Source organism: Poecilia latipinna, unplaced genomic scaffold (genome assembly GCF_001443285.1).
Source record: "Poecilia latipinna isolate Pla-1442-1.1 unplaced genomic scaffold, P_latipinna-1.0 Scaffold663, whole genome shotgun sequence".
Lineage (NCBI taxonomy): Eukaryota > Metazoa > Chordata > Actinopteri > Cyprinodontiformes > Poeciliidae > Poecilia > Poecilia latipinna.
Window position 1 is genome coordinate 401,274 of NW_015113279.1, and position 12,216 is coordinate 413,489.

The 12,216-nt window shown below is 42.3% G+C and overlaps 2 protein-coding genes across 2 annotated transcripts in view; one reads left to right on the plus strand and one right to left on the minus strand.

The window, feature by feature from the left end:
* entpd5b (ectonucleoside triphosphate diphosphohydrolase 5b) overlaps window positions 1–8,133 on the plus strand; it is a 13,481-nt gene extending 5,348 nt beyond the window's left edge. Inside the window, exons 2-14 of the mRNA XM_015044147.1 lie at window positions 871–1,091; window positions 1,360–1,439; window positions 2,169–2,312; window positions 2,685–2,760; window positions 3,165–3,200; window positions 4,380–4,468; window positions 4,550–4,632; window positions 4,872–4,933; window positions 5,196–5,297; window positions 6,201–6,344; window positions 6,638–6,694; window positions 6,880–6,995; window positions 7,750–8,133. Coding sequence (XP_014899633.1) covers window positions 878–1,091; window positions 1,360–1,439; window positions 2,169–2,312; window positions 2,685–2,760; window positions 3,165–3,200; window positions 4,380–4,468; window positions 4,550–4,632; window positions 4,872–4,933; window positions 5,196–5,297; window positions 6,201–6,344; window positions 6,638–6,694; window positions 6,880–6,995; window positions 7,750–7,833 — 1,287 coding nt within the window. The 5' untranslated portion in view covers window positions 871–877 and the 3' untranslated portion in view covers window positions 7,834–8,133. The remainder of the gene's footprint in view (window positions 1–870; window positions 1,092–1,359; window positions 1,440–2,168; window positions 2,313–2,684; window positions 2,761–3,164; window positions 3,201–4,379; window positions 4,469–4,549; window positions 4,633–4,871; window positions 4,934–5,195; window positions 5,298–6,200; window positions 6,345–6,637; window positions 6,695–6,879; window positions 6,996–7,749) is intronic.
* A 287-nt stretch (window positions 8,134–8,420) lies between these two features.
* The window catches only part of znf410 (zinc finger protein 410), a 17,803-nt gene continuing 14,007 nt past the window's right edge, over window positions 8,421–12,216 (minus strand). Inside the window, exons 8-11 of the mRNA XM_015044146.1 lie at window positions 11,531–11,620; window positions 11,310–11,429; window positions 9,418–9,537; window positions 8,421–8,578 (exon numbers count right to left, since the gene is read on the minus strand). Of these exons, the coding sequence (XP_014899632.1) occupies window positions 8,478–8,578; window positions 9,418–9,537; window positions 11,310–11,429; window positions 11,531–11,620 (431 nt within the window). The 3' untranslated portion in view covers window positions 8,421–8,477. The remainder of the gene's footprint in view (window positions 8,579–9,417; window positions 9,538–11,309; window positions 11,430–11,530; window positions 11,621–12,216) is intronic.

The following is a 12,216-nucleotide window of genomic DNA, read 5'->3' on the forward strand; positions in this document are numbered from 1 at the left end:
ATATATATATATATATATATATATATATATATATATATATCTCGACTGAGAACTGCAGAGACATTTTTCAACAAAAGTGTGAAATTTTGGCTTGAAAAAAATGTGCAGAGACCCCGGTCTCCGTTCCGTGTGTGTAATTTCGTCTAAGTGCTCCAAATGGATGGAAAGGTGTAATATGAGAAGACAAATTATGTGATTACATGCGAGACGGCGTAATTCCTAGTCAGTCAGATTTAATTGGATATTGTTGTTGTGGCTTTTTTTTTTCCTGTGTTTTTTTTATTTTTGCAGATGCAGCTTTAATGAGCAAACATCTAGAACGAAAAGCCCTTTAAAGTTAAATTTTACCGTCACACAGCTGGTGTGACAGTGGAGAACGACTCCGTCCACGGGAAATGGATCTAAAAAGCCTCTCAACTCTCAAACACCTCAGTGAAGTGTTTAGCAGTACAGGGAGAGGGGTTTTGGCAGCGATTATTAGACAACCCTGTAATTGTGAATCCCGTAAGAGGCGCCCGTGTAATTTTAGCAGTGTTTGACCGGAGTCCATGGGAATTGAAACATTTTTATGATACATTGTTGAAACCTGGCGAGCTGCCTCCTCTGATTGTTAAGCGACGCGTTTAAACTTTCCATGCGAGCCGACACAGACGGTAAACATCGCTTTTGGTTGGCTGGACATCATCTTCGCCTGAGGCGTGGTCGGATCCGACCGGCGTAAATAACCCGACGTCCTCTCGCGCCTCCGCTACCTGTAATTTAACCCTCGGAACAAAGTCTTCAGCCAGTTCAGCTGCTTTTCTGCTGTTCAAAACATCTACTTATCAGCCTCCATTTTTTCCCCCCTTCCTCCTCCTTCTTATGCCGCAGAGGGAAGATGAAGCCGTCCGGCCCGCTCCTCCTGCTGGTCCTCCTCGCCGCGGCCGGGCCGAGCCGGGCCCAGTTCAGGACGTCCCTCCTGGATTTTTCTGGGATCCTGCCGAGCCTGAGCCGACCGGCAAACCACAGCCGCATCTTCTACGCCGTGATGTTCGACGCGGGGAGCACGGGGACGCGCATTCACGTCTACACCTTCATCCAGAGCAACTCAGGTAAAACCATGAGGAGATCGCTCTCTCTCTCTCTTTCTCTCGCCGGCGCTTCCCCAAAATGTGTGTTTTGGTTGACTAATAGAAGTTTGTTTGGCACCTACTCCATTTTCATACTTCATTAAACCTGTAAATTCAGAGGCCATAAGTCACATAGGGCTTAATTTGCCTGATAAATCATGCATACGCACGCTAAGAGGTTTGAAGCATTTGAGGGCTTTTAGCGGCTGCTTCATATTTGATGATGTGGGTGGATGTTGTGCCTTTCCAGAGCCGCTGCCTGTTTTGGACAATGAGATGTTCCACTCCATAAAGCCGGGTTTGTCAGCGTACGCCGACCACCCCGAAACGGTGAGTTCGTTGTCGGAATGTGATCGGCGACACTTTCGCCGAGGTGAAAGGTCAGGGATGGCCTCCAAGCAAAACCGGGAGTTGGAAATGATAAAGAGGAGAGAAATTTGAAATAATGAGGTGTGAAGTAACGTGACCTCTCTGAACTGCGCTCCGGTTTCATCGGCTTAATTAGATGATGTTTTTTTTTTTTTTTTTTGACAGGTGCAGCTGTTTATGAGTAAATACAAAAATGTCACTTGTACATATTAGTATGTCTATTACTAGTAGATATGCAAGTGGAAACATGTTAGAGGTTTGGCAATTTCATATTTTCAGCAGTTGATGTCGTCAAAGGCTGAATTGACTAAGAAGACAAGAATCAAACCGTCGCCTATGAAAAAATATTCAGTATACATGAATTATTAATTTATGTTTTTACTTTACTACAATATTTTTTACCTGAAATTGTCCCGTTTGTAAGATGGGTTTAAGGTGCTTTTAAATGATTGACACCTCTGACTTATCACCATCTTTCTGTCTCTAAAATGTCTAAATTCATGATGCTGTTTAATTATTCATGTTAAAAGCATCATTTTTATGTTATTAATTCCCAACAAAGGACGGTCCTAGCAAATTCACCTGCGGTATTTTGCCCCCGACTTAAATCTGTCGCGTTTAATCTCTCTACTTCACCAAAGAACCTTCCGGGTCACCGCTGCTCTGCGGTGAATATTTCCTCTCTCACAGGCTGGTGAAACGGTGAGGATGCTGTTGAAGGTCGCCAAGAAGACGGTTCCTCGTCTGGACTGGAAGAGAACGCCGCTGGTCCTCCGAGCCACGGCCGGACTCCGCCTGCTGCCCGCAGCCAAAGCCCAGGCGCTTCTGGACCAGGTCAGACCGTAACGACTCATCAAAAGCAGGCAGCAGCTCCTCAACATAGAGACGCTTTTTGGCCTTGTAACCTTTTTTTGTGCGGATGGTACGTTTTTATCCGTCGATGCCGCAGGGGAAAGTTACGCAGCTGTAAGCTCAGTGTCAAAGGCTGTCGTTTATGAGGATAAGGGGGGTTGGGGGAAACTGGGTAGCCCTGAGGCACCTTGGAAGATGAATGATACTTTTAATAATCTGTCCCAGAGGGAATGAACTAATCCCATCCAGCGGAGGGCACCTCTGGATGAGCTGCCATTACAGCTGATAATGTGCGGGCCGTTTAGTTCCTGCTTCCTCTTCCTCACATCGCCTCCCTCCTCTCCTCTCTCTCAGGTCCAACTCGTGTTTGACGAATCCCCGTTTCTGGTGCCAGACAACAGCGTCAGCATTATGAACGGCACGAACGAAGGTACAGCGTTTGCCCTGACAAGCACCTTCTCTCCCCCCTCTGCGTTGCCGTTACTGTTGTTGTTGGTGTTTTGAAGGTGTCTGCATCTTAACGATGCGCCCGATGGATCTTCTGTCAGGACCTTTCGCTTAATGAAGGCGTTTAACTAAATTACAGAAGATTATAGATGTTTTTTTGCGATGACGCATTAAAAACAACAGAAGTTTTTCAGTGGAGTCGTTTCAAGCCCTAAAAGCCAATAATTATGAGGCTGTTGTACGGCCGGATAATTGGTTTGTCAGCATTTTCGGCTCTCCTTGCATGCGCTTGCACTTCACAAATTTGTTTCAAAGTGAGCTTTTTTTTTTTTTTGTCCTCTGAAATGACAGCTTTTTAAATATGTCTCTGTCTTTTTTCAATCCTAGGCATTCTAGCTTGGATTTCTCTGAACTTTCTAACAGGCAAGTACTGTAAAGCAAAGTGTTTATACAGCTTGAACATTTTGACAATTTGTCTGCTTACGACAACAAACAGGCCGACATAAAGTGACCTGTAATTGTTATATAGAAGAAAGCAGTACAAAATAATAATAATAATAATAATAATTAATAATAAAAAGCAATAAGATGGTCATTTGGAACAGGCGTAGTAGGATAAAGCCTAAGTTGACTTTTTGGACAACATACAACATGCTAAACATGTCATCCCCAAGCTGAAGCACGGTGGTGGCAGCATCATGCTGTATTCCAGTATTAAATGTGTAGAGTTGGTAAAGACCCACCCCAAACACATCCAGCTGTACTTGTAGCGAAAACACACTGACTCACGGTTTTGGGCTGAATATAAATGTAAGCCACACTTTTCAGATTTCAGATATTTGTTTAAAAAAATTGCAAAAACGACGATGCATCTTTCTTTTACCTCCACTTCACAATGTGAACGGCTGATATGTGTTTAGACTTTTATAACAATATGTTTTTGGTATTTGTTGCAAAATGATAAAAATGAGAATCAGGATAAACTTAAAAGTACAATAAACACAAATATCGACTGAAAAATGCGACTGGTGCTTTCACCTCTATAAATACTGACATTTCTAATGGAGGAAACAACAAATAAAAGTAATTTAGAGAGCATAAATCACAATGCCAACCAAACTGTTTATAACAATCGTCGGTTACTATAATAAATTGCACTTCTTATCATTCAATTCTTTCACCGATAATGATTAATGCACTAATATTCACATTTAACGCACTTCACTGTGTTGTTCTGTCACCCAAGATCCAAGTAAAATACATGGTTGCAGTTGCAGCATGACTAAAAGTGGAAAACATCAAACTGTTTCCTTCGTTACGTAGATGACTTGTGTTTTCTCCAGACTCCATGCGTTTTCCTAACCCGCCGTCGTACTGCGTTACACGCCGGCATCCACAAATAGAATCCGATGAGAACAAGGATGAGTTTGTTCCCTAAAGCAAACTTCTGCGATCTTTCTCGGACCGAGCTGAGCCGGAATGTTTTCTCAGACGGAGCGCGTCCTCCGTAGCCAGCCTTTTGATGATAGCATCTCAGGTGGGAAGCGATTAGCTGCTCCCAGCTGCAGATGCTGGATTAAGGTGATTCATTTTGTTTTTCAGGTCACCTGAACAGTCACGCCACAAAGACTGTGGGAATCCTGGACTTGGGAGGAGGATCCACACAGATCACGTTCCTGCCCAAACTGAGGGTCGGCTTACTTTTCTGCTCTTTTGACGGACTCGTTGGAAAAACTACACCAGCTTAATATCACATTTATAATTTGCTGCAGACAACGATCGAGAGCGCTCCTGACGGCGATTATGTTGCCAGATTTGATTTCCTCAACTCAACGTTTGAGTTGTACACTCACAGGTAATGGATCGCATTATGCAGACGAGATTTGTTCTGTCTTTAAAATGCCAATATATGCAAAAGCTTCAAATGATATCTTACAGTCGCAGGATGTAGATGTAATTAGTGCAGCTTTTAGTGCCCTCTTAAAGTGATGTTAGTAACAAGCAGAAATCACTATTTTAGCTACAATTTTCACAATGACCGGTTAAATCCACTTGGTTGGTTTCGTATCTTTTTTTTTTTTTTTTTTCCTGCAGTTATCTTGGAAACGGACTAATGGCTGCCCGTCTCTCCACCCTGGGTGCTCTGGGCGCAGAAGGTACAAACGGTTAACCGAGCTTCATTGTCATCGCTTTGCCTCTCAGAGCTGCAGGGACTCACGAGTCTTCCTTCACTCCATCTAGATAAAGGGTGTACTTCCAGTTTCCATGCTAATATACATTTCATGTTATAACCGGAGATTAGTCAGGGAAGCGCTCCTGCAGAAGCAGTGTGGTATCAGCAGGCTCGGGCCGTGATAAGCTGGTGTGAAGCTGTTGGACCATTGAGGAGATTAATTATGTGCACGCTGTCTCTCCCAGGGTTGGAGTGGCAGGTTTTTAAAAGCTCCTGCCTGCCAAGTAAGTTCAGGGACGACTGGAGCTTCGGCGGTCTTACCTACCAAGTGAGCGGAGACCAAGACGGTAAGATCTGTTCGAAATGTGAGAGATTACCCCTAAATAAATCCATTAGCAGCAAATTGTCTATTGAAGGCACCTTGACCCTGTTGGGGTCTTCGCTAGCTTTGTACCCTCTGACCCTGCATGCTCTTTTACAAGTTTTTTTTTTTTTTGATTGTGTGGTTTTGAGAACTGACGGTCTGACAGGACACCCAACCACCCTACTTCCAATCTGTCCAACTGTGACATCTGCCGCTCTCCTGAGCAGATGAGAGGCTTAATAGTAGGGCTGTTGTAAAACAATATTTTAGTAATCGAGTACTCTATAGAATATTTTTACGATTAATCGAGTAAGCAGATCTCTCTCTTGCTCCAAAACGCTGATGACGTGGTTCCGAGCTGTCATACTCCAAAGCAACGCCCCACAAAATTTAACATTTATTTATTTACTTATTTGTCCCCCAAAACCTCTGAAAGCGCCGGACAATTTAGCGTCATGCTGCCAGTGCTTAACAAGAACTCATAGGCAGAAGTGAGAGCGCCGCCCACCACAAATAATGACCTGGGTGGAACAAGTGCCCTGAATAATAAAACACAATTTATCGAAGTTTCAAGTTTCAATCATTCGACAAATCATTTCAGCCCTACTTAACGGTAAAGTACCAGGACACAAGATACAGGTCAGGTATAAGATATAAAAAGCATTTCCAAAACTTTTGGAATCTATCATGTCGATTCCTGCAGAAGATGTCGGCTGTAGCTTTTCATGCTGCTCTTAATTTTCCTTAATCAATCATTTTAACTGACTAAAACAGGGCATGTGATAAATTTGAGCATTATCCAGCTTGACATTTCCAAGAGTTTTAGCAAACATTGTTCAAAGAGAACATGCATAATTTGCAAGCCTGCCTCCGTTTTGCCCCTCAGGTCGTGTGGGATACAAGCCTTGCTATCAGGAAGTCCTCCAGGTGGTGAAGGGGATTATTCATCAGCCGCACGAGCTCGAAGACAGCAACGTGTTCTACGCGTTCTCCTATTACTTTGACAGAGCTGTGGATGCGGGCCTTATCAGTAAGTGTGTGCACACACACCTCCCTGTCCACACCTTACATAATTATACAGCGCCTGCATGCGAGACAGAGGCTGAAAAATGTGAGTCATCTGCTCCTGTATCAGGGGATTTGATGAGCCATAGTTGTGCGGTTATTATAGAAATTGTCGTCCCGCTGCCAGTCTGCACTGAAAGGCCATCAGCTCTGTTATTAGGACTATATAAATGTGCATGTAGATGAGCTGTTGTAATTACTGTTTTGGCATTTTAAATATATAATGATCCCCTCCTTTTCCCTCTCTTCCCATCGTAGATAATGTCCAAGGAGGAACGGTGCGGGTCAGAGACTTCAAGAAGAGAGCGAAAGAGGGTGAGACCGGTTGAGGAATACATCATTACGATGACAGATCTGCTGCTCCCTGCACTTGACACACAGCGCGCATCTCAATGGACCCTGAGTGGTTTCTATCTGAAATGCTGCCCTCATCTGTCAGCAGAATACAAATGAGTGATTATCCAAGCTAACGGAGATGATGTTTCTTGTCTCCTGCTCAGCGTGCAATAAGATGACCGAGTACCCGGCTGTCAGTCCTTTCCTGTGTATGGACCTGACCTACATCACTTGTCTGCTGAAGGATGGATTTGGCTTCAAGGACGGCACCGTCCTGCAGGTTAGGGAACAAAGTGAAGAGCCTAGTTTTATGACACAACAGTCTCTTTTAGGCTGGTGAAGCATTGTGAATTTAGTTGGTGTTTTAGTTGAACATAGTTTAGATTTGGGTGTAAAAAAAATCCAACCAGACCTGTTCAGGGCCCAATCCGACTAATTAACTTGAATTATTGCCTGGAGCCTGAAGTAAGCCAGACATATTAGTTTGATTTAGCTTTTACTGCTTTTGTTTTTAGGCTATAATTTTAGTAAGCAGTTTAACTTCTCCCATTTTTAGCTTTTGTTTAACATCCAGCTCCATTTTGTTGCTTGTTGTAACCACAGGGTGAGTCGAGCGCAAATCTTCTGGGATGTGTGATTGATGAGAGCAGAACAGGGCGGGGCTGCGTGCGCTGTGCTTGTTACAGTCATTTGACTGGAGCTTCTGCACCTTTATTTATTATACTGTAAAGAAATAGATTAACACGACTTTACATTGTGCATTCTTGTCTAGGTTTCTGCAAACTTAACATGCTGCAGAAGCCTGAGCCCAACCCGACCATCAAGCAAATTTGATTTTGTCCCTACTCAGCTCAGGACTTAAATTTAAACTCCAATTCAATACCGTGATTTTGCATGAATTAAGCATTTCTTTCATTGCATTAGTTCAAATACACAGTTTCTTTTACCTTTACCTAAAAAAAATGCTCAAACCGTTATTCTTTGTATTCTACATGCAGTTATTTTAGTGACTCGATTATTTTCTCCCCTTCTAGTTAACCAAGAAAGTGAAGAATGTCGAGGCTAGCTGGGCGCTAGGTGCCATGTTGGACCATTTTCACAACCTGAAGATCCACTAAGGAGCAGTAATGAACAGAGGTCGAATTACATGGTGCTCGTCTTCAAACTGATTGTTTTTGCCGCCTTTTCTAACCAGCTGCTGAGATAGAAATAACTTTGACTAAATTCAAACACTCAGCTGTTTGAATTCTGCTGTAAATCTGCATTAGCAAGAGCGGGTGAAGCACTGGATGCTAAATAGGCTGTCAGCTGGAACTGGACACAACTACTTTAGCTTCATACAGATGTTTACTACAGGGGGCTTTGGTTGTGCAAAACATGATTGTTTTTATTAAAAAGAGTTAAAGTTTTTTTACCATAAAAATGGTATGAGTGTGTTAGAATGCAAGTGTGACCGTCGGGGCAGCCACTGAGGTTGGCGAGTAATCATTTTCACATCTGCAAGCGCTACTGCATCTCCTCATAGTTTTATAATCGTTTCCAACCCGTTTCTGCATTTCTTTGGGAGCATTTGCTTTTAGAAATCATGAGGGGAAAAAAAAAAATGTGGCTCACACACACACCACCATGTCACACGTGTCAAAATAAAACTGCTAATTACAAATATCTACAAGTGTTAAAGACTGATTCATTTTTTTTTAAACAAACAGCCATGTCTATGTTTATCCCACTGAGCCCGTCAGTCCAACGCTGCTGAAATAGACTAAAGCAGAGCAACCACGTCGTCTCCGTAAGCATGGCCCTCCGTTGTCATGGTCACCAGCTCATGCGGCTGAGCAAGGACTACCACTGAGTCTGCAGATCCTGCGATGAAAGAAACAAGAAAAAAAGCAAAGTTAAACAAGATGGAAAACATTTTAGTAGCACTAATAATTCCACATCAGTCAAGTAATCTTTGAGTCATAGTTATGGATTAACTGTTTTGTAAAAGTAGTCACTCCCCTATTTCACATTTTACCTCTATATTGTAACATAGATACAAAAAAAACTACTTGTGGCTGTGGACCTCTTGGCTGCTTGATCATTAGATGCACTGGATTTAAGGGTAGCTTTTATCTTTGTGACAAAAGCATGCCACACTTTTCAGATTTATAAATCCATCTTTTTCCTTCCACTTCACAATTTATACACCACTTTATATTAGTCCGTCACATAAAATCCCAATAAAATTGGAAGTGTTAAGTGTACAAAAATTAATACTTTCTCAAAATGTAGAAAAAAATTGACATTTGTTTTCAACTCATGAAAAGATGACGGATTTCTCACCACTTTTTTACCCAACGATGAATCTTACTTGTTTTTACACGAAAACCCCTAAGATTTTCTGAAAACATTTACATCGTTTACATCAGGTTGTTAAAAATTACTTGAAATGAAACCAGGAACGCCACAAAGAATGCCTGCTGATCGATTAAAGGTCGCCGAAGCCTTTAAATCTAGGCTGCTAAAAAGGAGCGGGCATGACTAAGACTCCCCGTTGACAACATGCTGGTAACAAGTTGACTCAGCATCTCTGACAGCAACAGGACATTTATGATCTAACTCCAAATAAGCGTTTGGTGCATTAACGGTAACGCTGTCGGACGTGTTGACTGTAATTCCTCCCACTGTGTGTGTTTTCTCCCTCATGTTTTAATGCCTACCTGGTGATCTCAGCATCGCATGATGAAGATTCATGGGCTCCACAGCTGTTGTCATGGTGACCAAACCACCTCCATTCTCACCATCTGCCTCCAGCAGGCTGCTTTGTGTTAGAGCCTCTCCTGTGGAGAGCAAGACAGGCAGAAAAAAAAAACAAACCTTACTTTACACAAACTATTCAGATTCTTAAACGAATCGTTCTTCAAAGCGGGTCGTAAGTTCTTAGTAAGCGTTTAGAAACGAACTTGCTCCTCACTGTCGTTCCCAGTTAGCCTCTCCATGTTGTTTAGAGCCGGGGGAAAGTCGGTTTAATAATTCATCCGGTAATTGTGTTATGTAGAACGGAGAGACTACCCGTCTGTTGTGTAACCGCTTCTTCCCTGGCTCGGCTCTTACAAACGACCAGCCTGTTCGGGGAGGGTGACCCGAATAAATCTGTTGTTTATAATTAGAGCTTTGGCAGCGTTTCCTGTGGTGATTCAGCTGCGACGCTTTCCCCCCGCTGCTGCCGAGCGAATATGACAGGCGAGAGGATGCGCTGTCTGCTGTCATTGTTTCTGTCTAAACATGAATTTCCAGCGTCTTGTGCGATTGGTCTGAAAATGCAAAGAGCTCGCTGTGGGACGCTTTGATCCTGAAGAGGTGGTGAAAATGATGCCAGGAACAGAATTTCCTGATCTGTGACGGCTGACGTTTGAGAAACGGTAGATTCATGAAAACACGATACACGTGTCAGCAATTTGTAAAGTCAAAACGGAGGGAACACACACAGACTGGAAGACTGGAGGAGTGTAATTCAGGTATTTTCAGAGTCTGGGTAAATATGGAGTGAGGAAAAATGTACTTCCAGTCTATTCACTGTCCTGTTACAAGGCTTCTGTAGCTTTCACCAACTCAAATTGAGCCTTTTTTAGAATGCGTCACAACAGAAACGTACAGAAGAAAACTGCATACTTTTTTGATGCTCTCTACAGTATAGAGATTTTTCCACTGAGCTCACCTAACCTCGTATGGGTTGGCGACAGAAGAGAGCAATGGTGAAGACGAACTGCCCATGATGGATGCAAAAAACCTGGCTAGCTAGGGTTTACACACGTTAGCAGCTAGCATAGAACGCAATGAAGACGTCTGTACGCAACTCAAACTTCTGCCTGACAAAAAGGTCCCACAAGAAAAAAGATAAAACCACACGGAAGATACAAGATTTACTTAAGAGGATTAGGACCGCAGGAGGAAAAATATTTAAATCTGACTTTTTTCTCAGAATTTTGACTTCTGAAATAAAAGTGAAAATTCTGAGAAAAAAAGTCTGATTTCTTTTTTTTTTCAGCAGTCCTAATTCATTTGCATACAGATTAAATAGTCTTTCCAAAACAAAAGACTTAAGTCCTGTGATTGACGTAATTAGAGCCAACTTATATTTTTAAAATTAAATTAAGAGATTTTAAGGTTTTAATTTTAGATGCACAAATTTACAACTTTGTAAGGATGTGCTGGATTACCTAAATATTGGATCTATTCACTTATTTGTCCTTCCCTTCATTAAATCCACTATTTTATTGGCCAAAGTATTTAACTTCATTATTCTTTCAAACAGCCTTGTAAAAACTTAGACATTGCAGAAACCATAAAAAGGTGTTTAAATAAAGCAGTTGGAGATTTAAAGACATGTTTCTAAATAACAGTGTTGTTTTTGTGATTCACAAAACGAGGTAAAAGTCTTTAAATCAAACACCGTTCCTCACTTTAAGCTTGAATTAATGCCGTCTTGGAGCAGGTAGTATGAGCTGCTTGAAGCGACGCAATCCAGCCATTAGCATATCCACCTATTGCACTGAGTGGGCGGATGTGTGTGTGTGTGTGTGTGTGTGTGTACCGTGTGTGAAATGCAGACCTGTTTCTCTGCCGTCAGCAGCCAGCCCCTCCTCCCCGTGCCTCTTCCTCATGTGAACGTTTCTGCTGCCGGACTGAGAGAAAGTCTTTCCACAGATCCCACACACGTGAGGCTTCTCACCTGGGAGGCAGGGAGGCGTTTCAAAAAGATGCCATCTCTCTCTTTGCCTCATGCGAAACATCTGAAGGATTACACGGAGAAACAACTGCGGCCTCGCTCACCCGAGTGTACGAGCATGTGTTTCCGTAGACTGGAGTACTCGGCGAAGGACCGCCCGCAGCCATCTGCCTCGCACAGAAAAGGCTTCTCACCTGAAAGGAAGAAACGACAACAAAAATACCACATCTGTGAACACTGGAAACCTCATTAAAGTTTCTAGAATTAATTTAAGCTAATACATTAACAAGTGTCACTCAGTGCAAGCAAGTGTTCAGAATAACAGCAGACCAACACTGCTAACGAGACAAATCGCCATTTCTGATAAATGTTATTTCTACATGGTAAATAATTAGCTTCTTGGTGTAGCGGGGCAACAGAAAACGAACGGCTCCGACACTCGTGGCACGCAGCAGCCGATGCTGTGTAATTAAATCATTAATTAAAAGGGACACGTTAGTAATAACGTTCAATCCAATCACTGAGGTCATTTGTTCTGTAAATGCTGCTTGTTGTGCATTCCTCTTTGAAAATCGGAGGGAAATGAGCAAAGAACAGCGTAGCCTGGTTAGCACGTAGAGGAAAACATGAGAGGAGAAAATTATCTCAAAAACAAAACAGAAAGCTGCCATTTAAACAAATGGTAAAAAAGTAAAAAAAAAAAAAAAAAAAAAAAAAAAAAAACAATTTGGGAAAAAAAAAAATTTTTATTTGTTTTTGGTTTTTCCCCCCCCCAAACCCCACTTTTAAA